The 26,553-nt window shown below is 40.2% G+C and overlaps 2 protein-coding genes across 2 annotated transcripts; both read left to right on the forward strand.

Annotated features, from left to right (window-relative positions):
- Positions 1-1,414: 1,414 nt before the first annotated feature.
- On the forward strand, positions 1,415-6,808 carry ZFAND1 (zinc finger AN1-type containing 1; the record flags this gene model as incomplete). The annotated part of the gene is made up of 8 exons (XM_079533656.1): positions 1,415-1,469; positions 2,130-2,172; positions 3,000-3,039; positions 3,376-3,503; positions 3,585-3,676; positions 4,485-4,609; positions 6,364-6,519; positions 6,638-6,808. 8 exons carry the CDS (start codon positions 1,415-1,417, stop codon positions 6,806-6,808), a joined length of 810 nt encoding a protein of 269 aa, XP_079389782.1.
- Positions 6,809-10,719: 3,911 nt separating this feature from the next.
- On the forward strand, positions 10,720-21,111 carry IMPA1 (inositol monophosphatase 1; the record flags this gene model as incomplete). Its single annotated transcript, XM_079533695.1, has 9 exons — positions 10,720-10,845; positions 12,355-12,435; positions 13,565-13,698; positions 15,913-16,017; positions 17,042-17,087; positions 17,223-17,331; positions 18,079-18,187; positions 20,418-20,569; positions 20,993-21,111. Exons 2-9 carry the CDS (start codon positions 12,373-12,375, stop codon positions 21,109-21,111), a joined length of 837 nt encoding a protein of 278 aa, XP_079389821.1. The 5' UTR covers positions 10,720-10,845; positions 12,355-12,372.
- Positions 21,112-26,553: the final 5,442 nt, after the last annotated feature.

Raw genomic sequence — 26,553 nt, forward strand, 5'->3', positions numbered from 1 at the left:
CACAGCTGCTCTCCATCAAAATGAGTCCACTCTCATGGACTTGACTCTCACATATTTATGAAGTGATGAGTTCCCCTCTCAGCATTCTCTAGACTGAAATGTCTCAGGTCTCTCAGCCTTTCCTTGTACAGAGGCTTTGTTGCCTTTCATAGGACACACTCCATGGCCTCAATGTCTTTCTGCTAGTAAGTCTCATACTGCAAGGAGTGTTTTCAGAGGAACAATCACCTCACTAACAATGCCAACCAGCCATGAATGTGCCAGCACCTGATGCGTGATGTCAGTGACAAGCAGGTGACACAGACTCCTTGTAAATACTGGATGCAGAAGTCAGTGGTGACACAAGCTCTGTGGTGGCGAGTGGCAGCTGTGAGCCATGCTCTGCACCGTGCTGCAAGAGGACACTTGTAAGTGCCCTGAGGCTCTTGTATGGCCTCACCTCAAGCACTGCATGCAAATTTGAGTGCTACGATATAAAAAGGAAATGAAACTAAAACTATAAGCATCCAAAGGAGAGCTACAAAAATGGTAAAGAATCCAGAGGGCAAAATGTGTGAGAAGCACCTGAGGTCCCTGTGTGCGCTCAGCGCAGAGCAGAGGAGCTGAGGGGAGGCCTGACGGCGGCTGCAGCTCCTCACAGGGAGCGGAGGGGCAGCGCTGAGCTCTGTCCTGTGTGACAGCGACAGGGCCCGAGGGAACGGCATGGAGCTGCGTCAGGGCAGGGAGGTGGCGGTCAGGGACAGGGTCTGCACCGGAGGGCGGTGGGCATGGAACGGGCTGCACAGGGCAGTGGGCAGCTGCCAGAGTTCAGGGAATGTTCGGACAGTGCCTTCTGACATAGGGTTTGAACTCTGGTGGTGCTGCGCAGATCCAGAAGTTTGACTTGATAGGCCTTGTGGGTCCCCTTTAATCCGTGATGATTTTATCTTAAAAACACACATAGGACTGATAAAATAAAGAGTAAATTTCCACAGGAAAGAAATGCAGTTTTTCAGAAGCGTAGATGCATACCTACAGAAACCACAGCAGTGGTTAGTAATTAAAAGTGCAAGAAGGATCTCGGGAGCTTGTCTTCTCCCTTCCCTTTTCCTCTGTCTCCTGGACACGCGCTGTTCTGCACCTGACACGACTCAAAAGAACCAGAAGCACGAACCACTTTTTCCGCCAGTAGCAGCTGGCAGACGGCCCTGTGCAGCGAGGAGTCACCACGACGGGTAACACGACAGGTACCACGAATCCCGCCCTGGGACAGGAAGAGCCGCATATCTGCATACGTACTCCCGCCCCTTCTCCTCCCCATCCCCCCCCGTGCCTTCCCCCTGCCCGGTCGGAGTCCTCCAGCAGCGCGATGGCGCTTTCGCGCCTCATTTGCTCAGCTCCCCACCCCTTCCGCCTGAGGCGGCGCGAGAGGAAAATGGCGGAGCTGTCGCTGGGACAGCACTGCGGGGTGCCGGACTGCCGCCAGCTGGGTGAGCAGCGGGGCTGCGCGGCTCTATGGGCTCTATGGGCTCTATGGGCTCTATGGGCTCTATGGGCTCTATGGGCTCTATGGGCTCTATGGGCTCTATGGGCTCTATGGGCTCTATGGGCTCTATGGGCTCTATGGGCTCTGTCACTACAGAACATATATACATTTAATTTACCTTCTCAGATCAATTTTCTGTAATGCTAACTGGAGGAGTTAGCAGTGGAACTGAGTCACAGAAGCCACTTTGGGGTATTGTGTAACTGCGATTGTTAAATGTCCATAAAGATACCTACCCTGTGATAAAAATAAACAAAACTTAAACATGTAAAAATTAAAATAAAAACTATTAGGAAATATATATATATATATTTAACTGAAAACAAATCTCCCTTTCCGGTTTTAAGTTGAAGGAGGGAAAATTTAGGTTGGATATCATGGGGATGCTTTTCACCAAGAGAATAGAGAGGTGCTGGAACAGGCTGCCCTGAGAGGCTGTGGATGCCCCGTTCCTGGAGGTGTTAAAGCCTGGTTGGATGGGGCCCTGGGCAGCCCGGTCCAGTATCAAATGGGGAGGTTGGTGGCCCTGCCTGTGGGAGGGGGGTTGGACCTTGATGAACTTGGTGTCCCTTCCAACCCGGGGCCATTCTATGATTTCTTTCAGATTTTCTCCCCTTTGTATGTGATGGCTGTTCAGGTGTTTTTTGGTAAGTTTTCCTATAAAATCTCAGTGTAACAATTGTTGGAGACTCAAATGTTTTATGAATGTGAAGTAACTCAAGTTAGATACATTCAGTTTAAAAAAAAAAAAGTTATTTTTTCATTGCCTGTTCTCCCAAGCAGCTGTAGAGATTTGAAATCAGAGAGTGTCTTTAGAATGTGGTTAACTATTATAGCGGGCATGAGGGTTAGAGCTTGGTTTGTACTGATGTTGGTATTTGTTTTATGTAGAAAAAAATATATAAATTTCTTCCAGGGTCTCTAGTCAGAGCAGCGAAATGATTACCTGTCTCAAGTTGAGAGCAGATCTAAAATTTCACTTTAAAATTGTAGATGCTTTCAAAGTGATCCAAAATTCATTAAAACAGACAAATTCCAGTTGCTTTGACCTGAATTCTTAAGCATGCTGATGACCTTTCTGTCTTGGAATGCTTTATTAACTTTGGGCGTTAAGTCCCAAGAGATGAATAACTGTGGTGGTGGAGTCACTGGCCCTGGAGGTGTTCAAGGAATGTTTGGATGTTGTGTTGAGAGACATGGTTTAGTGAGAACTATTGGTGATGGGTGGATGGTTGGTCTGGGTGATCTTGTGGGTCTTTTCCAACCTTGGTGATTCTATGATTCTTTGCTTCTCAGGTAGCAAAGCACCACACAGTCATTCGCTTGTTAGAATAAATTTTGTGAATTTAGTTAAAGTGTTGCTATGATAAAACTTGTCAGATTGCACTTAAAACACTTAAATGTTTTTATGTGCACTTTTTTTTTCTCTTGAAATGATGATAATGCTGTGATATTTTCTTCTTTTGCCACTGAGTCTTCAGCACAGGAGTCGGGATGCTCATGGATGTTCTGAGGTAATCTAATAATATAGAGCTACCTTTAAAATTCTGTGCAACTGAACTAGCTATTTTCAGGTTAGGCATATATGCATAGTAAATAACTATGAATTATTAAACTGAGGGTGATTGACAAGCTTAAAAAATGAATGTACCCTTTATCTGTGTTTCAAAATTAAGTTTGTTTAGGGGGATGGTTCTTTTTCTAACAGCTGTATTAATGAGAAGTAAGAGAAATTGCTAAACTAGTTTTACCTAGAGAATCGAGAGCAGGCAGAGTCCTTTTCAGTAACCAGGCTGGTGGCTTGTCTGGGGTATTTTTATTTACACAGAATATTTTGTATTGATGCCTAGGTGAATATAAGCAACAATTCTGTGAAACCAGATCAGCACAGATCTTACCTGTGCTCATATAAGGACTGCCACGCAAAGGAACTTCTGCCAGTTTTATGTCCCTACTGTGAAAAACATTTTTGCCTGAGGTGAGTGGAACAGTGTTTAAAGATAAATCATTAGTGCATGGGGCACAAATTAATGCAAATTTTTGTCTCTGTTATTTATAGACATCGGCATCAATCGGATCATGAGTGTGAGAAACTGGACACACCACAACCTCGAATGGCTGCCACTCAGAAGCTAGTTAAAGATATTATAGGCAAGTACAATGAAAGACAGATATACACTACAGTTCTCTTCAGAAGGTTTGTGGCCTTTAATGGGCTAGGCTTGAGCAAAAGAAAGACAAGGATGGGAGTTCCTTGTTTGAATAGCCTTAAACTCACCTGTCAGCATGTAATTGTGTTCACTGAGTCTGCAACAAGAAAAGAGTAGCATATACCTAGAAATAAAATCTTTGAAAATTGCAAGGACACTCAAGTTTCTTTCAGAATTATTGCATTGTTTTGATTCAAGTACTATCATGTAATTAATTTTAGTTAGCCACTTGTCTTTGCATCTTAGTTTATACACAGATAATGCTTGTATTCTGTGCACATGCCTGCCTGCTGGGATTATACCTATGCAATCAAGGTGGGGAAAAAAAAAAAAAAAAAAAAAAAAAACAAGTCCACAATACAATTTCTGTAGCTTTTAGGCAGTGATTTTATTCTTTCCTGCATAACTGGCTCATGAGTGTTACATGTAGAAAGGAGAACCTACACCTGTTGCCGTATGAATGCTGTGATCACCACAGCTACAAAAGCATAGCCATTTGTATTTCTTCAGCTTTTGCAAGTTGCTTAGCTGGTTCTTTTGCTGATCTATCTTTCCATATCATTCCAGAGTTCTGTTACATCATAAATATCCTTGAATAGGGGTACGTAGTATCTTGCCTTCAGGAGGACAGGTAGGGAGTTGACAACATAAGAGATACAATAAGCCTTATAGCATAGAGATATAAGCTTGTTCCAAGATATGTTCATGAGAAATTTGACTCATACTAACAGGAATAATATTGTTCTCAGATTCTAAAAAAACTGAAGAAATAAAAAGCAAAAAACGCAAAGGAGCAAGAAACAGTGAAACAGCAGCAAAAGTGGCATTAATGAAACTGAAAATGCATGCATGTGGTGACAAGTCCTTGCCTCAGGTCAGTCGTGCTTGGTTTCCATAATTTGCTTCTCAAAGGAAAGGACACATTTTCTAACTTACTTTTTCTTCTAGTTCTCTCAGTTTGTTTTTGGATTTAATTCTCCAAGGCCTCAGTCATTTACACATAGATTTCAACTTGCCATCCAAAAGCTGTCTCACTGATCCCATGTCTTTTGTAAGGTGTTTGTGTACAGTTTAGAACAGTCAGGTCCTTTAAAACAGAGTTGTGTTAGCACGCCAAGTTTAGGCCTCTGAGATTGTATTTATAATAGTGAAAACATTCTGTGTGATAATTTGTGTAATTATTTTTTTTAAAACAAATGCAGCTATTCTGTTACTGAGTCCTCTTATGAATTTATTTTTTTCTGTACTCATTGTGCTTTAAATTGGATAGGTCTTCTGCTATGAGCAGGATTATTACAAAGACCTGCTTGTAACACTCCTCACAGTGCCACTGTAAGAAATATTTCCTGAAGAGAGAGTGATTAATTTCAAATATTATGGAACGTAGTTTTTAGAAGTCTGTCATCAGAACTTACAAGAAAACTTAAGAAGTGGCATCTTATTCCAAAGCTAATAAAGTCTAACTAGTCTAACACAAATTACTGTATGTTAGTTTCTCTCTCATTAATTTTCTTATTTGGATATTAATTCTCCAACCATCTAGAGTAGCAAAATGTCAAGACTGATAAATAAACTCTTGCATCTCTCTATATTGCCTCCTAGAGTCTTTATAGATAGTCATTTTTTACTCTACTGCCCAGCAAGTTCCAGTTTGACAGATTTTTTTTAATATGAAGTTTCTCAAATGCTTCTTAGGCATATTAATTCTCTCATCGCTGAACAGTGAAGTTGTAGATGTTCAAAACTTGACCGAATCTGACTTGATGCTACCTGAGGAGTCCTGGTAGTTAGGCTCAGCTTTAATTTAGCCTTGCTTTGAGCATGATCTGCACTGTGTGACCCCAGCAGTCCTTTCTAACAAAGATCAGGAAAAAAAAGACTATCTTAGAAATGTCTTTTCTCTCTTGATAGGCCAGGGATCAGTTTTCTGCAGGTAATTGCTTCTTATGGGTACTCTTTTCAAGACTGATCAGCTCAAAACAGGAGGGCCACGTGGCAATATAGTGTTAGCTATTCTGCCCTTGACTGACTGATATTCTTGTGTATATGGCATAGAAATTCTAGGAGACACATTCCAGAGTTGGAGATGCAGCAGTAGAATGAGCAGTTTTGTGAATTGTGTTGCAGTGAGCTGTGGGAGACTGCTTCGTCATCTTTAGAACTGGAGGAGGAACTGGAGGAAGGTGCTAGGACACTGTTAGAAGCTAAGTTACTTAGCATGTGTTTGTAATAACATGGCTGCGTTAGCTGTTTCACAACTTCATTTACATTTTAGAAAGATTCAAGTCCTGCTTCCCTTTCCCTTTTGTAGTATGCCTTGGTGTTACAAATTTTTGTGTGGGGAGAGTGCACAGGTTGAATATCATCCTCAGTTTTATGAACAAGCTGGGAGGAGGATAGATCCGTGGTTTTGTTTTGTTTTGTTTTTTTCCTTGGGAAGGCTTAAATAAATCCTTGAGAAAGAAGACCTCTGTCTTGTTTGACAGTGTCTGGCTTGGATTCGTAAAGCACAGACTCAACTGATGAATGTACCAATGCATATGTGTGGAATTACATTTTGCTTTTCTGATTTTATTTTCTTTTCATTTTTATCTTTTATAAATGTAACTTGTTTTTATGTTTTTCTAGACAGAAAGAATTTACTTTCAAGTACTTTTACCAAAGGGAAACAAAGAGAAAAGCAAGCCTATGTTCTTTTGTAGTAAGTGGAGTATTGGCAAAATAGTAGATTATGCAGCTTCCTTAGCAAGCCTTAAAAATGACAACAACAAATCAACAGCCCAGGTAAATCAGTAATAATATTTACACATCCCTCCCTCTCCTTGTAGTCCCTCTGCCCCCTTCTCCCTTTTTGCATCTTGGGCAAATTTTGACATTAATTTCTGTGTTAATTTTCTTGTAGAAATTGAGGTTATGCCATACTGCCTCTGGAGAAGCCTTGCCATTTGAGCACACGTTGGAAAAATGGCTCTCTGATGAAGACCATCCATTATTCAATGGTGGAAATATAATTCTGGAGTATCTTGATAATGATGTTTTATTTATAGAAGATACAGAATCATACTTAAGTTAGTAAAATATTGCAAACTAAACAGCAGAAGAAAATTTTCTAGAAATGTGGTGTTCAAACCAAGACCAGTTTCCTCTTCATAGAATCATAGAATGGCTTGAGTTGGAAAGGACCTTAAAGATCATCTAGTTCCAAGCCTCCAGCCATAGGCAGGGTTGCCACCCTTAAATTACTGTATGCAGAATCTGTTCTCACCTCTGGAAGACACAGTTTCTGTGAATACTTCAGCTGCATAATTGGCAAAACTATGTCCTGAAAGGACTGCTAGTTATTACAATAACTCACTAGCTAAAATAAACTCTTGCTTTAGTGTCATTTTACAGCTAAATTTTATATGTGTTTATTTTTGTTTAAATGATGTCTAAATTATGTATTGATAAATACTGAAAATGCGCAGTCGCAATGTGTCAGTTCTGTGAAGGAATGGAGCACATTACACTCTTGCAGCATGTTTTCTATGTCTACAGGGACAGATTTCACATGTTCGGAATGCAGCACCGGAGCCCGTGCTTCAGATCCACATTTTCTTAGTGCATTGATTTTTAGAGAAGAAGCTTTAAAAGCAAAAGTAATTCTCACGTCTCTTCTGTGTTTCAGAATTTCAATATCAAGTTTTGTTTTTTTTTAATATTCCACTTAATTACCCAGTGAAATCATCCTCTCTTACATAAGTTTTCAAAAAGGAAGAAATATGGTTAAACCAGCAGCACAGCTTTTAATACCTTGTGGTTTCATCCTGTCCTGGTTTAGACAGTGTCTGTTTTAGGTAAATCTCTGTTGCATCATCTTCAGCAGTCTGCAAGATACAGTCCCCAGGTTTTAAACGGTTTGTTGATGGTGCTTCGACATAATGAATTACACCTCGAGTTGCTTGTAGTGGCTTTCTCTGATGTCAGTCTTGTAATTAGGTTTGGAGGTCATTAAAAAGATTGTTTGAAGTATAAGTAGATGTACTTCAGTTTTTGTGAAGATGCTGCAAAAAGGAGGTGCTTTCCACAAAGGAAAGAGCTGATGAGCCAGACTGTAAGAAAGCACTGAAGTGCTGTTGTCATTATGCTGTCTGGTGCGTCCCCAAACTTCTTTCCACTTTCCCTCGAAGTGACACACAGGCATGCTAAGCAGGAGTCAAGGTTTTCCAGCAATGTAGGTAAAGCATACTTCTGCAAGGAGAGCAGAACTGGTGATCATAGAATGGTTTGAGTTGGAAGGGACATTTAAGATCATCTAGTTCCAACCCCCTGCAATAGGCAGAGACAAGACGTAATTCATGGAATGGGGGGAGAATGGCTAGAAGTAAGGATGGCAAACTTTGGAGCAAAGATGTGTTGGAGGCTTTGAGAAATCAGTGGGATTGTCGTTACAGGAAAAAGCAGTTTTGTCTTCAGTGACTGAATATTTCGAAAATCTTTAGTTCATTATAGTGAAATGTTATGTGTGCATTTCTCCATTTCCCCCTATCTCTCTCTGCAGCTGTGTGTCGTCTCTTTCTGGCATTTCTGGCATCTTTCTCTTGCCATTTCTTTTCTTCTCTTTCTTTTCACATCCCTTCAAGTGCCACCTGCAGGTGAAGCATATGACTTACATGACTGTTCTACCACCTCCCCGTCATCAACATATTTGGATAAGAAGGCTGAGGAGGGATATGTGCCGGAACTGCCTGCATACTGCCTCTTCAGAAGTTTTATTTACTTCATAATACAGGTTTTCTTTGTGCATATAACTGCAGGCAAAATGACTATAATAAAATTTACTGGAGCTGGGGAGAATGCAGACTAGGGGAAGTGGAAGTAAATCTTTGGAGAGAACTCGAAGGTTTCATAAGGAAGTTTGCTTTTCCCAATCGCCAGTTAATGCTAAGAGCTAGCAGCCTATAAATGACAGTACAAATACAGCAAGTCACAGGTTGTTAAAACTCCAAAAATTTTTGACATTCACTTTCATCTTATTCCAAGGCTGTGTCTGGGATAATATGCAGAAGCTCATCCTACTTAGTTTTGAGAAACCGAGAAGCAAAAACAAATGAAGGCAGGCTGACAGACAAATAGCTATCCTATCATGGCATTCTTACACAGACTCTAGAAGTAAAAGCAGAAGCGTTTGCTGAGCTGCAGCATCTTGTTTGAGATAGAATTGCTCAGGTGTTAGCTGTTTGACTTTAGCTTCTTGTTTGTTATTTCTCTGTGTGACAGTTTTAGAAAATGGATGAGGCTAAGCCTCTGCAAATGTTTTACCTCTTAGGGTGCTGCAGGTTCCAGCTCCTGGCCTTGTGTTGTTTCACACACAGAATCTCCTTCTGTGTACTGGTATGGAGGTACAGAGCAAACTTTGGGAAACCCTAAATTTGCATCGAAGGCTCAACTTTGCTTTTGTAAGTGACTTGTGAACCAGCTGGGCAGTGCCAAAGTAAACAAACAATACTATGTTGTGCTGAGAAAGCAGACAGCCATCTCTCAAGCAGTTTCTCTTTGTGTGTCTTTTAGGAAGAGAGAAAAGTATGTGCCCTGTGGTGTGTGACTTGCATGGCCTGAAGGTGTTTACCAGCAGATCTGTTTTCTTGCTTACCAGGTGTCACAACAAAAGCTAAACCACAGCCTGTGAGCCTCTCTCAATTGGTGCTACAGTTTTTAGCTTGCAATGAAGTGCAAAATAATCATGCAGGAAAACATTTGCGCAGACCTGTAAAGACTGACAAATACTGCTTAAGGTCTCTACGATTCTGCCTGTTTGAAAATGAGAAAGATGAAGCATGGAAAGGTGCAGTGACTAGGCACTGGCACTGCTGGGAATGGACACCACATCTCTGAGGTATAAAGGAAAAGGTGAAAGCTGCCCTGCAGAAGCACACAGCTGTGGGTTGGGTTGCCACTGGGAGCAGCAGACAAGTCATGGTCATTCTGAACCATAAAGTACGTTACACAGCCCTTGTCCTCCTTGCTGTTCGCTGTAGATCAACATCTTACATATGAGAGTAAACTAGATTGCCAGTTGTAAACACAAGATGCATCAGTGTTTTATCCTGATGAAAGATGCAGGGCCAGAATTCAGAGAACAAGGCTCTGTTCAGGCAACCTTACCAAGGAAAGCAATGACTTTTGTTTCCCTCTATGTCTCTTTAACGATATTAACCTAAAAAATGCAGCTTTTTTTGTTTCCAAAAAATCTGTCTGGATTGTATGGGCTTTTCTGGAAATTCACTGCATGTTTAACATCAAAACCAGTGGTCTGTCAGGTTGCAGGTTTGGTATTATCTCAACTACCAGCCCTAACGGGGGTGGAGGGAGAAGGGGAAGGGTGGGGGGAGTAAGGAGGCAGAGGAGGCAGTTGCACAGCTGCTGAAAGCTTCTACAGAAAAAATCTTGAACTGACAGAACACCGCAGCCGCTGTGGGGCGGGCCCGGGACAGCCGGCGAAAGGCGCCGCTCCCCGCTGCGCATGCGCGCTGTAACCCGGCGGTGTAGGGGCGTGGCTTGGCGCCTGCGGGGCATGCGTAGTGCCGCCGAGGGTGAAGGCTCACTTGGAGCAGCGGCGGCGGTTAACGGAGCTGGCAGCCCTGAGGTCAGGTGAGGCGGCCTTCTCCTCGGTCTCCATTCCGGCATGTGGTGCTGCCCTCGCGGCCCTTTTCTCGCGTGAAGCAGGGGCTGCTCGCGACTGGGGCCGCCTTTCGACCTGACGGGACCTTTGGAGCCCCGGTTGCCCCGTATGGCGGCTGGGTGCCGGTGACATGTGCTTTGCCGGGACCGGCGGGTTTGGGCTCCCGCCAGCCGCACCTCCGCTCTCAGTGCGGGGCTGAGCCTGCGGGGCTGGCCGGCGGCGGGGCGGGAGGGAAAAAACAGCTCCGTCCCGTAAACGCGGCTGCTGCTGTTTAACTAGAATTCGTGCAGGTTTACTGTCGGGATGGAATTCTGATCGTAACTGGTTGCTTTTCCTTTGCTGTGCCGTTGTGCTGGGTGTCTGTGTGCTTAGCGGGACATTGCTCGGTGCCTCTGGTACGCAGCCACACGGTGCCCGGCACCTTACTGGTGTTATCTGACTGGCCCTGTGTGCACAGGGATCTATGCTGAGTAGGGTATGAACACAACTGGGCCATCGCCTCTGTGTTTTACAAAAGTAGAGTTTCTTTTGGCAATTTTCAGTTGTTAGGAACTGGACTAGACAAGGGCCGTTAAATCAGGATATTTGGGCTGGGGATGGGTCATGGTGATTGTATAAGGTTTTGTTAATCCATATGCTTATCCATATGCTTATCCATATAAATTGACAATCATTTCAGGTCTCTTGTCTTGTTCATCATGTCTCAAGGAGAACTCCTTGCATAGGAACTACCTGGGGAAAGATCTCCTTGAGAGCAGCCCTGCAGAGAAGGACTTGGGGGTACTGCTGGAAAAGAAGCTGGACATGAGCGAGCAGTGTGCACTTGCAGCCCAGAAGGCCAACTGTGTTCTGGGCTGCATGAAAAATGGGGTGGCCAGCAGGGAGAGGGAGGTGATTGTCCTCCTCTACTCAGCTTTTGTGAGGCCCCATCTGCAGTAACGAGTCCAGGCTTGAGGCCCCCAGAACAGGAAGGATGTGGAGCTCTTGGAGAGGGTCCAGAGAAGGACCACTAAGATGATCAGAGGGCTGGAGCACCTCTCCTATGAGGAAAGGTTGAGGGAACTGGACTTGTTTAGCTTGGAGAAAAGAAGGCTCTGGGGAGACTCATTGTAGACTTCCAGTACTTGAAGGGAGCATATAAACAGGAGGGGGAATGACTGTTTACGAGGGTAGATAGTGATAGGACAAGGCAAAATGGTTTTAAACTGAGACAGGGAGGTTTACGTTAGGTATTAAAAAGAAGTTTTTCACACAGAGGGTGTTGACGCACTGGAACAGGTTTCCCGAGGAGGTTGTGGTATTGGTAGGTGGTATTGTTTCTTAATGAATGTCTATAGAAGATGCTTTTAAGTGACTATGGGATCTTTCTCGTGTAGAATCAATACCATTTCATGTTCATCTTTGGAACACACCCCTAGAGCAAAGAGTGACAGAATAAACAACGAAGTATAGGTTTGGGGTTTGTTCCTTTCTAATTTAAGACATCCACACTCATTTAAACCATACTTAAAACTAGATTGAGTTTTATGTCATCAGTCTTCTGCAGTAAATTATAGTGATGATTCTGTGGCTTTTAAGCAAACAGGCCCTGAGCTTTGCACTGCTTATTTGTAACCACGCTATTGCTTTTCAAAGCTTTTCTGTACTTTGAGGTCAGTGTCTAATGTGTCTAAATGTAGAATTGCATATATGCTTGTGTCTTTCAGCACTGAGGATTTGTATTTATTAATGTTATTATGTTGTGCCTTATTGATCTTCACAAAATGTGCAAATAATCTGGTAATCTCTACTAGACATTTAATAAATTTGAAATTCTTCCTTCCTGAGTAAAAGATAATACAGACTTCTGTATTTCAGAGAGGAGAAAACACTGCAGGCTGATCAGGAAGAGTGAAAAATTATAATTTATTAAAATAGTAACCATAATCATTTCTTGTGTTAACATATCCCTTTGGTAGGTTGTACGTCAAGAAAACATGGCAGATCCTTGGCAAGAATGTATGGATTATGCAGTTACATTGGCAAAGAAAGCTGGGGAAGTAAGTATAAACCATTTATAACTAATAACATTATTTATTGAGGCTGGTATATGTGTAGCTTTTGAATGAGCTTTGGTGTTTTATGTTCTTCAGAGGAGTATTAAAAAAAAGAAAAATTAGCACAGTAATTAAATAAGTGTTTCAAGATTGGAGTACCTTTCAGCTTGGTTAGTGTAATAGAGAATTTTGCATCTTTCTTGGAATGAGGGTCTAATAAAAACCAAGGAATATCTTTTGTTCCTTAGATTTCATTTTAAAATTATTTTGGAATAATGGTAAACAGTGGATATTTGTTTTTTCCCTTAAATTTGTTTCCCTTATTTTTTTGTATACCTGAAAACTGTTGACTGTCTTTCTTTGGAACATTGTTAGTCGACCTTACACAGTGACTTGGTGGCGTATCGTACCATGCTGTTTTCTCTTTCTGAAGAATGCTTTACATCTACAAATAAGAAATTTACAGTTTCACAGTTTCTGTACTTCAAAGTATTGTGATCTAAGATCTCTTGAAAGAGCTTTACTGTCTTAGCAAAGGCTCGTCATAGGAACTGTTAATGGAAGTTCATTTATTCACTGTAGTTCTGCTTTGTGCAGCTGTCTGTAGCTTGAGAAGATGGCACGTGTGCTAATGCTGTACTTGGAGCTGCAAAATGGCAGAACATTGTTCCTGCTATAACCTCGTTACAGTCTTCCCTGAAAAAGCTTTCTGAGTAAACCAGTAATCCAGGCTGTGAGGCATGCATTCTTATTCAAGCTGATTCTGCCAGTTTTAAGATCGTAAATGTAAGATCTGGGTAAAAATGCATCACATACGCTCAGTCCTAAATATTTCTGTTTGTTTATTCATTTATAAATTTAGCACTTGTAACAAACAGAGCTCGGTGTCATGTACTATTATGAAGGTCATGTAGAAGTTTGTGCTGAGTAGGGACTGCAGAAAGATGTAGGGATGAGCCCCTGTAATTAAATGGAGATTTGCCACTGTTTGTCTTTCTGTTATGTATGTGCAGTGTAGAAAATCGCAGTAAAAATGATGCTGGGTGATGCTCAGATTCCTGAGAGAGCTAATTTTTTCCATGCTGTTAATGAAGAAAGCTTTTTTTTTTTTTTCCCCCTCTTTTGTTAACAGATAATCCGTGGAGCACTCAAGGAAGAAAAATCCATTATGATTAAAAGTTCACCAGTAGATCTAGTGACTGAAACTGATCAAAAAGTAGAAAACTTCATTATCTCATTGATAAAAGAAAAATATCCTTCTCACAGGTACAGTTCCTAATGTATCATAGAATCATGGAATCACAAGGTTGAAAAGGACCTACAAGATCATCTGGTCCAACTGTCCTCCCATTACCACTGCTGATACAAGCCACTAACCCATATCTCATAGCTCCTCATCCAGGCGCCTCTTGAACACTGCCAGGGACCACAACTCCACCACCTCCCTGGGCAGCCATTCCAGTACCTGACCGCCCTTTGAGAGAAAAAGTCTGAGCCTCCCCTGGTACAACTTGTGGCCATTTCCTCAAGTCCTGTTTTCTTGCGTGGAAGAAGAGGCCAAACGCCTCCTCACTTCTGAGGGGGCTCTGGGCAGTCTGCTCTAGTGGTTGGTGACCCTGCACATAGCAGGGGGGTTGAAACCAGATAATCATCATGGTCCTTTCCAACCAGGCCATTCTATGGTTCTAATCAGTTCAATTTTGATAAAAGGGAAGGGATAATGAAATGACAAGTTTGATTTTGCTTGGTAAAATTCTGTTACGACTGTCTGTTGGAAAGCTACAGAAATCTCTCATAGCTTTAGGATATTGTTTCATAGCGCTAATTTTTCCCAAATGCTTTGAAATTCATTGCTTGCTAATTTTGGTATCAACTTAAGAGAGGTATAGTAACAAAATGTAGCATCCATGGAGTTAGTGACATAGAGTTACCATGGGTCAAGGCTCATCCTGAAAATCACTTCACTTTGAACCAGCTGTATGTCATTAAGTTCTTGGTCTTTTGTGTTGGAGCATCATGAGCAGCCCCAAGATAACTGGATCCAAATGTCTTGTATACTTTTGGTTGTATGAACTTGCATATCTTCACTGCCTAAGCTGGATGGCTGCTGTGGTAGTGAGTGTGCCTATGGTAAATCTCATGTAAGAGCCTTGAAAGCAGACTGACTTTTCTGCTTCTGCGTTACTGAGTTTGTTATACAGAGTACTGTGTACTACAAAATACTCTTTGTTTTATGCATTTGTATAAAAAGAAATTTCTTCTTGAAGGGCATGTTGTATTAACTTGCTGTCTTTCCGATTTTGACATAAGGCTGAAGTTTAGTACAGTTTTCTAAAGGAGATTTGCTAAATTTTCATGCCTTTTCTTGGAGATTTTCTTATCATAGCAATATATGTAAAAATAAATAAGCACAAAGTTAGTAGAACTCAAGTGATGTAAAATGTCAGTAACCTAACCAAATCAGTGTAAGCGTTCAGGTGTAAGTAACAACCTCAGAAGAAAGAAGTTTCTGGTATTGACAAACAGGTTAGACTATTTTAACTTCTTTTTATATTAGGTAATTTATACTTCCTTGGACACATTTCTATTGAATTTGTTTCTGATAAATTTCTCATTTACCTGAAATAACTCTTCAGTCTTTCTCTTCTTGAAGATCTGCATTTTGGAAACGTGCTGTTTCTTTCTGAGCAGTTATCTTCACTTCTCCAGTTGATCATAAGAGCAGGCACTTGATGCGTGCTTTTCATTGGTTGAGTAATATGTGATAAAATAAATGTGTGAAAAGCACAGAAGAGAATTCTACCTGCTAACATTGATCCTAATCATTTTGCAGTTCAAAACAAATACTTCCAAAAAACAGATTCTGAAATTTGGGTTTTTGTGGTACAGCCACATGTGTCCCTTGGTTTAGTAGCATGCCTGATCACACACGCTTTGCCCTGTCTTTTGGGGAGGCTCTGATTTGGTTTTCATCCCTTAACCAAGTTCCCTTTTTTCAGAATGCTCATAAAATGCAGTTCTGAGTTGTAACCATTTTGCCGTATCTGAGTTAAGTGTTAATGACCAGTTACTGTAGTGATCGAAGCACGTGAGTGTGACCATAAAAGCTTTCTGCAGTTAAAATACAGGCAAGGAATGCTTTTAGTACAAATAAATTGAAAGTACACTAGCCAAAGCTTGGTGATGGTGTTACTGTTTAGAATGAAAACTTCAGTGTTTAGAATGCTAAATTCCAGTGAGGGATATGAAAAAAGCATTTTTTTCCCCACCATTTATGCTATTTTCTGACATGATAAATTTCAATACAAGCTTGGTCAGGTGCAGTTGGTGCTTTCCAGCTTTTCTCCTCTTTTCACATATGATTAGTGATGGTATGAAAACCTGCATCTTGCTTCAAGAATTTAAGTTTCAAGGACAGTGCTGTAATTCAGAACTTCTAAACAATTTCTTTGTATCTTTTAAATATGTTTCCTACTGCAGCTTTATTGGAGAAGAATCGGTTGCAGCAGGAGGGGGCAGCATTTTGACAGATAGCCCCACATGGATTATAGACCCTATTGATGGAACTACCAACTTCGTGCACAGGTTCACCTTTCACTTTTTGTGTTAGCAACTTCAACTGATTAACATTTTTCTTTCTGCAATTCCTGGAAAGTACAGCCTTCTAAATTGCTTTAAAAGGGATATCGTTGATAGTTACGAACTGTTGAAATTTAATGAGACACTGGATAATTTTAATTGTTATTTTAGTATTTCTGTAACTTTTATAGTAGTGTTGCCATAACCATGAGCATATATTCCTTCAAAGCTTTTTACTATGTGTGGTCAGCAGCCTTGAAAAGCATCAGGAGTCAGAATTAGGAGCTGCACCTTCAGAGAGGCCTTGGTGAAAGGCAGTAACAGCTCTAAGCACTGATTTCCAGCAGCTTTCAAATCTGATCTGGGAGCTCCTACAACAAAAGAAAATGAAATTATCACTAGTGGTTGCTTATGGGTGTTCTGTATGTTGAGAAGGGGGCTTTCAGGGTAGTGATGACTGACTGTTCCCTCATCTTTGAAACGCAGAGTTTGACCTTGGTGAGTTTTTTTGTTTTTTTTTTAATGTTCTTGAATTCCATTTTCAAATGACTGTTTCTGTGTGGGCCGCAGCTTTAAATAGCTGCTGTACCCTGATAATTAATGTGTATAAAAAGCCAGAAGAAAATAACATGTTCTGCTGAATTTAATGACTTAAATCTGTAAGGAAGGCAGGGAAGATGAGTAACTGCTTCTGATGAGGCTGTTTTGGCCAGACAGTTTGTTCCTCCTGCGAAAGGTTAGTGGTACAGAGGCCTGCTTGTATTCTTTAGCTATAAAAATGGCAGTCTCCAAGCCTAAATGTAACACTCGTAGCTTCACTGGGTAGAAAAGTTTGTATTTGCAATGATAAATGGTGTTGTTGGGTGTATTTTCATAGTAAACTCTGCAAATTCCAGAAAAAGTATTATTTCCTATATATTCCACATTTCTTTCTTTATTGCATATGAGTGAACGTTGTTTTTGTTAAGCATAAGCATGGTAACAAAAGAAATTTGGTGTCTTCACATTAGTGAAATGTTTTGTTTTGTAGGTTTCCATTTGTGGCAGTTTCAATTGGCTTTGTTGTAAACAAAAAGGTATACTTTTCATTACTTAATATCTAATCAAGCAAAACCAATCAATTTCTTGTTGCTAGTTATTATTAAGATTTGTATTTTCACAGTAAATAGGAAGAAAGGGAACAGAAACAGAAACATCACTTTTCCTTGCAGATGGAGTTTGGAATTGTGTATAGCTGTGTTGAAGACAAGATGTACACTGCCAGAAGAGGAAAAGGGGCATTTTGCAATGGTCAGAAACTTAAAGTGTCAGGCCAAGAAGGTAAGTGGAACAACACAGCTTTTTAAAATAAGTTCATTTCTTTTACAAGTGGTGCATCGATGCTTTTGGACATGGATGTATTCCAGTTTGTTAGCATGCTGTTTTGCTTACAAACACAGGCTTTTTGGCCATGAATTATTCAGATCTGAGAAACAGTTACATTCTCTTTGATCCATATAACATGCTTGTGATCTTTGCATGATCAACACTCAGCAGTTGAATTTCTTATTCCTTGTCTGTGTTGTTGGTTTTTTTTAAGTGTATTTCCTGTAAGCCTGCAATCCCTCTGTTTGTTCTGTAGGAACCATAACAAATCTATTAAACAATTCAACGTTGTCCAGCTGTGAACTTTGTTCAGGTTTTAAATCACTGTCACTCTTTTGTACTTGCCTATCCTGTATAAAATAAAATCCTCACTTAAAGTGGACGGCCTTTAAAGTTCTGAGAATTCATTAGCTTTTCAAACAATGCTTTTTCTCAGTAATGACATCAATTAATGTATACATAAAATTAAACCATCTTATGCTATATTGACTTTATTTCATATTGTCCTGCCATTACACTTCTAAGGATTTTTATACATCCATGTACATGTAGTATTAATATTTAAATGACTTTTATTCTTTTGTGTAAGAAATCAATGGTATAATCTCTGCTTGAATTTATCTTTAAGTTTAATAACAGTAATTAGGTATCTAAGTTGTACTGTTGGAAAAGTGAGGTTTTATTATTATTTTTTTTTTTCAGACATTACAAAATCCCTTATAGTGACAGAATTGGGATCAAATCGTGATCCAGAGACTATAAAAGTTGTTCTTTCTAACATGGAAAGACTCCTCAGTATTCCTATTCACGGGTAAGATACTGTTAATTTTTGATATTTAGGGCAGATCACTTGCATATTTTGAAATGCAATGGGATATAAATGCTACTGTGTAGTAGCTCTCTGCAGAGAAACTGTATTTTCACTTTTTGAGACTGAGATATAATGAACAAAACAGTAACAAATCAGATAGAATTGAAAATTAAAGCATGGTTTGTAGGACTAGGAAGTATTGTTTTCCTAGGCTTTTGTTTTGTTTTTAAGGAAATGTGATTGGATATGCTATGCTGTATTAAGGCAGCTGTTAGATGTCTTATTTCTGTGTAGCAACAGAAGTCATTTTTATTTGCTAATATAGAAGACGAAAGTAGATCTTTCTTTCCTCTTTTAATTCTGCACAAATACTTTTAATTTTCCAAATAATTGACATTACCAGCAAACTGCTCTTAGCTCAATGTGTTCCTTGTTTCTTCTCATCTAGGTGACCCGAAACCTACATTTCCACAAACCATTTTCTTTAAATGAAGGTGGTTCCAGTAGACAGATTTCTCTTGTTCAGTCTGCTCCTGTTTCTAATCTAAAAGTAGTTCTAGTTTTATGCTGAGATTCTCAAGGTTCTTGTTTTGACATTAAACACTTAGTTTGTGTTTTCAAAAATCCTTCCAGTGTCATTGAGGATTATATGTTAAGTTATAAGGAAGGAAAGCGTGAAGTGTTTCCTCACTTCAACTTTGGTATTTTATGTGTAAAAAGTAAATTGAGCTTGAAGTTGATTTAAGTTGCTTCTTGATGTAACTTAGCTGCTATCAATTACGATGTAATGCAAATTCTGCTGATAATTGAAATAAGTACTTAAACAATTTCCTTAATTAATTACATCAATATTTCCGAAAGGAGATGGAATTTGTAACACAAAGAGGATTTTGATTAAGTTACCCAGACTGGTTTTACACTGTGTGATTTATTTTTTTATGATGACTGCTATTGGGTTTTTTTGCAAGCCAGAGATGTTTACTGAGCTTCCCTTGAGAAAGGGAAGTAATTGTCTTTTCAGTGTTGATAAGTGTACACTGTATTTAAAGTCTTGTATAGGAAAAGCAGAGTAGAGTATCTGTTACTGTTTCATGGGTAAATCAAAAAATTGTAGGGCTTGGAACGGACCTCTGGAGAACATCTAGTCTAACCCCCTGCTAAAGCAAGTTCCATACAGATGGTTGCCCAGGAAAGCGTCTGGGCAGGTTTTGAGTATTACCAGTGAAGGAGACTCCACAGCCTCTCTGGACAGCCTGTTCCTGTGCTGTCACCCTCAAAATAAAGAATTTTTTCTCATATTCATAGGGAACTCTGTTTCAACTTGGGCCTGTTGCTTCTCGTCGTGTTACTGGGCACCACTGAAAAGAGCCTGGCCTCATCCACTTGACTCTTGCCTATCAGATATTTATAAGCATTGGTAGGATCCCTTGCCAGTTTTCTCCAAGCTGAACAGTCCCAGGTCTCTCGGCCTCTCCTCATAAGGGACATGTTCTAGGACTCCAATCATCTTTGTGGCCCTCTGCTGGACTGTCTATGGAAGTTGCTCATCTTTCTTAAACTGTGGAGCCCAGAACTGGATGCAGTACTCCAGTCGTGGCCTTACCAGGGTAGGGGAGAGGGGGAGGATCACCTCTCTCGACCTGCTGGCCATGCTCTTTAATGCACCCCAGGATACCACTGGCCTTCTTGGCCACAAAAGTGCACTGCTGGCTCACGGTCAACTTGTTGTCCACCACGACACCCATGTCTTTCTTCAAGAGCTCCTTCTCCAGCAGATCAGTCCCGAACTGATACTAGTGCTGTTATTCCTCCCAAGGTGTAAGAGTCTGTACTTGCTCTTGTTGAACCTCATCAGGTTCCTCTCTGCTCAACTCTTCTGCCTATCTAAGTCTCACAGTTTGCGGGTCTGTCAGCCATTCCTCCCAGCTATCTTCCATAATAGTTGTGGGGTTTTTTTTAGGCTAAGAGGTTATTCAATATTTATTTTCTTTCTAAAGCCAGGTTTTAAATTGGAATTCATAAATATTATTTCTGGGAATTTGCTATGCACACAGCTTTGAGCTACTTAGACAAAGTAATTGCGAATGAAGTTATGCATATTTGCAGCATTCCATCCTGTTTGCTCTAGCTCAGCTCATTTTGCACATGGTGCTTCTGTGTTCTTTGCCATGTGCACATACCTTGTGACTTCCTTACAAACTGTTAACTGAAAAACAACTGTCTTCTTTAGGATTAGAGCTGTTGGTACAGCAGCTGTGAACATGTGCCTTGTGGCAGCGGGTGGAGCTGATGCCTATTATGAAATGGGGATTCACTGCTGGGATATGGCAGGGGCTGGAATCATCATTACTGAAGCAGGAGGTGTACTCCTGGATGCGTCAGGTAAGCATAGCAAAATGCACGACATTCCTTTGTCACTTTAAACAGCTGAAAAGAGAATGCAGAGAGGTTATTACTACTGAACAGAATTAACATCGTTAATATACAGAGACAATTGTCTTACAGCTTAAGAGCATATCACTTTCTAACCCATTTGGCTGAGCACAAAAAAAGACAGAAATTTTAAAAAAAAAAAATTAAGAAAAAAATTAAAAAAAAAAAAAAGCAGTAAACGTGTTCAGAAGAATTTAAATGTAGTTCATATGCTGCATAAACTGGTTGAGTTAAATGTGTTTTTATCCAGTGGCAGGACGTGGTCCAGAATCATAATATATGTTCTTTTTGTTAATGCTCATTTTCTTAACAACTTTTAATATTTTTTTTTTCCAGCAAAAAGCTACTTAACTTGCTTGCTTTTATTTCTAGGTGGACCATTTGATTTGATGTCTCGGAGAATAATTGCAGCAAGCAGTCGACCTATTGCAGAGAGAATAGCCAAAGCACTTCAGATAATTCCTCTGAAAAGAGATGATGCAACTAACTGAATACCAAAGCTGCACCTTTAAACATACAGTTGTACAACGGTTCTCTCTCTCATGTGGTGGTTGTTCCACACCTGGCACCTGATTTAAAAAAAAGAAAATAGATTGTGTTCTTTCAGTACTGGATAGCTTATGGTGTGACTGTGAAGTAGTGTTTTGAGATTGGACCAAGATCTACGTAAGCTTTTATTGTCAAGTATTCTATTTAGCATTTAAAAACACATATTTGCTTCCTTTTATAGATCTACAACTGCTGTTTTGAAGCTTTATACTACACTGGAAAGCATAGCTAAGACCCTTTAGTTACATAATAACAAAACAGATTCAGTATCTCAGCGCCACACAGAAGCTTAAGGCAATACTGTTTATCCATTCTCTAACCTTTTCTCTCCTTACTGTTGTTTCTTTTTCAGTATCGTCAACGTATCAATTTCCTTAACTTGTTAGGGTTTTTCTAGAAGTAGTTTATGTATTTCTGAACGTTTTTTTAGTTGCTTGTAGTTTGGGATCTCATTTAAAGCCCCTTTTAGTTACCTGTCTTTGTTTTTGTAGTCATGGTTCTACCTTTTTTACATTAGATAAACACGGTCTCCTCTTTTGCTTTTTATGTGGTCAGTATTCTTGCATATTTATTACAGTTGCAGAAATAATAACTACTGTGCCAGGAAAACATGTTTTTCCCAAGAATAAGTTCTGAGCACGCTTCCTATTGACAGATGGACTTGCTCCAGTTTAAGATTGAAGTATGACTTAAATTTGTCCTGTCACTTGGAATTATCAGCTTGTATGTACTAGGTTCTTACTCTTATTATTTGAACCGTAATACCCATTAATCTTGTTTGAGTTTCTCCATGATTAATTAATTTCAGAACCTAAGGAATAATTGAAGTCTGAACTGGCAAAAAATAAGCCAGTAGTCCAGGCTTCTTACATCGTTCTCTGTGAGTTATAAAAGCGATGACTGACCAAGTTCAGGTTTCCATTGTGTTATGTTGTGGATAGGCACAAAAGAAAATATGTTTCTAACCCTAAGTGTTTTCAAATCTAAGAAATACCAGTAATCTAATGCTTTATAGTTCTAAACTTCTAAAACTATACAGTTCTTTGCATTTTTGTACTTAAAAGTATCAGTCTACTGACCAAACAATGAATGCACTTTAAGAAAAAACCTTAATTTAGATCATTTTTTAACCTGATTTTTCTGCATCTGACGTCTCCAAAATAAAATTGTCTTATAGAGATTGTCCAGTCAGAAGACAGCAACATTTTGGAAAGCCTGATTTGTACTGCTGTCCCACTGTCTTTGTTTTGGCAAATGATCTTCTCTCTTGAAAGTTCCAGCAGTAATTTGAGCTTTTAATATCAGTTCGTTGTTTTTTTTTTTTTTTTTTTTAACAGATTTGCTGAAATGTTGTATTTGAAACTGTATCTAATGCCAGATGATTAACATTAATGATCAGCAGCTGCCTGATATTAGGTCTTTTTTTAAAATAATTTTTAAAAAATCAGACTTAATTTTACTTTTAAAGTTACCATTTGACATGGATAGGGACTGTTTGGCCATTTCACTGTAACTTTATTGCTGTAAATGATTTGGGATCATTGTTTCTTGAGTGTGACTGTTGTACCATTTCTCTGGCTTCTGTAGAACAAAACCTGCATAACTTTTTTTGTTTTTTTTTTTTTAAACTGATTAATTTGTGAAATGGAGACATAGATTTGAAAAAAAAAATAAAGTGAGAGGATGTGTTCAAAATAAATGGGTCCTGGAGGAGCAGCTGCTTCAGGTGTGCTTCCCTGCTTAATCATAGAATCGTTAGAAAAGATGTCTGAGATCACCTAGGCCAGTGAACCACCTGCCAGCAATGTTGCCCACTAAGCCACGTCCCTTAGTACTGCGTCCACTCTTTCCTTAAACACCTCCAGTAATGACTCCATTTTATCCCTGGGTGATCTGTTGCAATGTCTGACCTTTCTCTGAGGAGAAAAAAAAAATTAATATTTATCATAGTGCAATGCTGGGATCCAGCAAGCTGGGTGTGTGAGCTTGGGGCTGTCTCTGAGTTGAAAACTTTGTCTTCTTGGCCTCTGATACACATGAACTGTTAAGCCTCTACAGAACAAGTGCACGTGTGTACACAGCCCAGTGTTCTTATAAAAAGTACTTCAGCAGCTTCCCATGAGATGATAATATGCTAATTATGTCAGTCCTTAGATCTCAAATCTTACTTGACTTTCTTCACTGTTTGTGAGGCCCAGCAGCTGGTTGAAACATAGAGCTTTCTCACCCTTAGCTTTCCTGACACTCTATGGAGAATTTATGGAGCATCATTTCACATATTTACTTTCTTACTCAGTATTCACCTTCTAGGTTTTTTTGTGGTGTTTTTTTTGTTTGTTTGTTTGTTTTTTGTTAAACTATGTGACAGCTTTTAGGAGTTCTCTGTTTTCTTTTTAACTTCAGTTTTCCTTTCAGGGACATCAGAAATCCCTGCTTGCTACTTTGCTGAAGCATGGTTCTCTCAAATAAGCCATAATGTAAGATGTGTCTTATGTCTATATGACTTCCAGTCATATAGAAAGTACACCTGAATGTCGTTGTTGTTTAGACACATTTCATATCTGTTACTGTGCAATTTTGACAAAAGATTTAGTAAAATGGTGAAACTGTGATAACTAATCAAAATGCTTTTGAGAGATTATAAGATGTGGTCCCTGAAAGTTCAATAAAACACCTATTTTATTTTGAAAAGGTGGCAAAGATAGTCATGCTAAAATTGTTTAAATTATATTCTAAGATTTGTATATGAAGTGATATATTTATGTGATAGCTTCTGCTGGACAATTCATGTGAGACAATCAGAAAGGAAAGCCAGTTACCATGTATGGAATCACAGATTTAGACTGGAAGGACCTTGAAGATCATCTAGTTTCAACCCCTCTGCCATGGGGGTTGAGGGGGCCCTCCCTTAGCCTAGGTTGCTCAAAGCCCCATCCAGCCTAATCTTGAATGCTGCCAGGGGTGGGACATCCAAAGCTTCCCTGGATAGCCTGTTCCAGTGCCTTACTGCCCTCAGAATGAAGAATTTCTTCTTAGTATCTAATGTAAATCTAACCCTGTTTTAGTTCAAAACTGTTACTCCTTGTCTTGTCACTATACTCCCTGGTAAAGAGTCTCTATCCCAACTTTTTTGTAGGTCTCTGTGTGCTGAAAGACTGCTATCAGGTCTTACCCATTTCCTTTTCTCCTTCAGGCTGGACAAGCTCAGTGTCTTCACAGGAGGGTGCTATAGCCCTCTGATCATCATTGTGGCACTCCTATGGACCTGTTTCGACAGCTCCTTGTCTTTCTTGTGCTGGGGGTCTCAAAGCTGAACTGAGTGCTTCAGATAGGGTCTCAAGAGAGCAGAATAGAGAGGAACTATTGACTCCCTCAGCCTACTTGTTACACTTCTTTTGTTGTGGCCCAGGATACACCTGGCTTTTTGAACTGCAAGTGCACTCTGCTGGCTCATACTCAGTTCTTTATTCCCCAACAACCCCAAGTCCTCAGCTGGGGTGCTCTCTGTCTACACATTGCTCAGCTTGTATTTACGTTTGAGATTCTCCTTGCACTTGGCCTCATTGAACTTCATGAGGTTCGCACAGGCTCACCTCTAAAGCCTGTCAGAGTTCCTCTGGTTGGCAGCTCTTCCCTCCAGCACGTCAGCTGCACCGCACGGCTTTGTGTTGGCAGTGTTGCTGAGGGTGCCCTCACCCACTGTCCTTGTCACTGGCAAAGATGTTACATAGCACCAGTCCTGGAGCAGATCCCTGAGGAACGCTATTTGCCACTGGTCTCCACCTGGGCATCAAGCCATTGACTGCAACACTTTGAATGTGGCTATATAGCCAATTCCTTACCACTAAATGGTCCGTCCATTAAATCTATTTTTAGTACTGGTTATGTACGAGAAAGAAAATGATATTTCTTGGCTATCACCCCTGATCAGTAGCCCTCTCAATTTACTGATTTGAGGATAGATTGCGATAATTTTCTATAACAAACTGCAGGGCTTTTCTTCTTCTTCAAAGTGGATTCTTCTAGTAGACTTTATCCTTGGAAGCCTTTTCCTGCATGTAGTATTGCTAAAGCAGCTCTGAAGAATCCTTTTTTTTTCCTTCAATATTAAATACAGATTATTATTCCTAATATCCATGTCCCAAAGCTATGATTTTAAGGCTCTTCTGTACAGTCTAATGCCTAGAGCTGAGTAGATACTTTGACTAGACACAAGACGTCAACGTGAGCTCAATGTGAAGCATTTTAAATACAGGAGATCTGTCTTTTCATGAGCTTCCCATCCTCTCAAAGTCAGCTGCTAATTCAGTTCTATTCATTATCTGTGGGTGAAATAATTACTTCACAAGTCTGATCCTGCTTTTACAGTGCTGACAGGCAATTTTCCTACAGCATATTGTTGTTGGTTCTACAGCAGTTGGCATGACTTCCTTTGTGCAAGCTCCAGGCATCAGAAGGTTATTGTTGGTGATGTGACACCTCAAGAGCCTGTGCCAGAGCCAGCCATCTCCAGGACAACATAATCCATTTCATCTCTGGCTTACCGCCTGTGCTGCACCAAAAGTGGCAGTGAATGCAGTCTGTCACGTCACTCTTCAGTCTGCACAATCTTCACATGCAGATCTGTGGCTTCCTAAAGACAAGCACGAGTTTCTCACATGTCCTCCTTTGTGCTCGCTGTCTGTCTGCTACAACAGGACAAGCAAAAGCTTCAAAGCCATATGCAACATCCAAAGAAAACTGAGAAGCATGCTCAGCTGAACGCACATCATGTCACTGAGTGAAAATGCTACAACCTCTTACCTGTTGGAAGAGGATGGATTAGATCCTCCTGCAGTTGAACAGAAATTTTCTTACCACAATTCAAGCTGCCAAAATGGTAGAAATGATGGTGTATGTCCATCCTGTCCCAGAAGCTTATCACCTATGCTGATGGCTTGTACATTAGCTTGAGCTTATACACTGTGTATTATACTTGCAATTGGTTTCCACGGTTGTGGTCAAGAGTTTTACGCTGGGTTTTTTTCTTTCCTACACTACTGTTGCTGCTGCTGTTAAGAATCAGGCCGTTTGTACACACATTTAAGTGAAAGGAAAAGAAGCCCAAAATAGAACAGTAACAACCGTATGACGGCAGTAGTGAAGTATGGAAACCCCTCCCTTTTCAAGCAGTGGGGATCAAAGTTTATGTTTGCATACGTCTGTTCTTCACATTCACAACCACGGAAAGCAGTTAATTCAGAAGAAATACTTGGCATCTAATATCATAGACGCTCTTCCTCCCTTGCTATGTTAAATCTTCCCCCTCTGCTGTCCCTCGGAGATCTGTGGATCTGTGCAATTCATCCTTTCTGCACACAAATGGAGTTCAGTCTTACAGAGAC

This window comes from Tetrao urogallus (genome assembly GCF_951394365.1).
Source record: "Tetrao urogallus genome assembly, chromosome: 3".
NCBI classification, from domain to species: Eukaryota; Metazoa; Chordata; class Aves; order Galliformes; family Phasianidae; genus Tetrao; species Tetrao urogallus.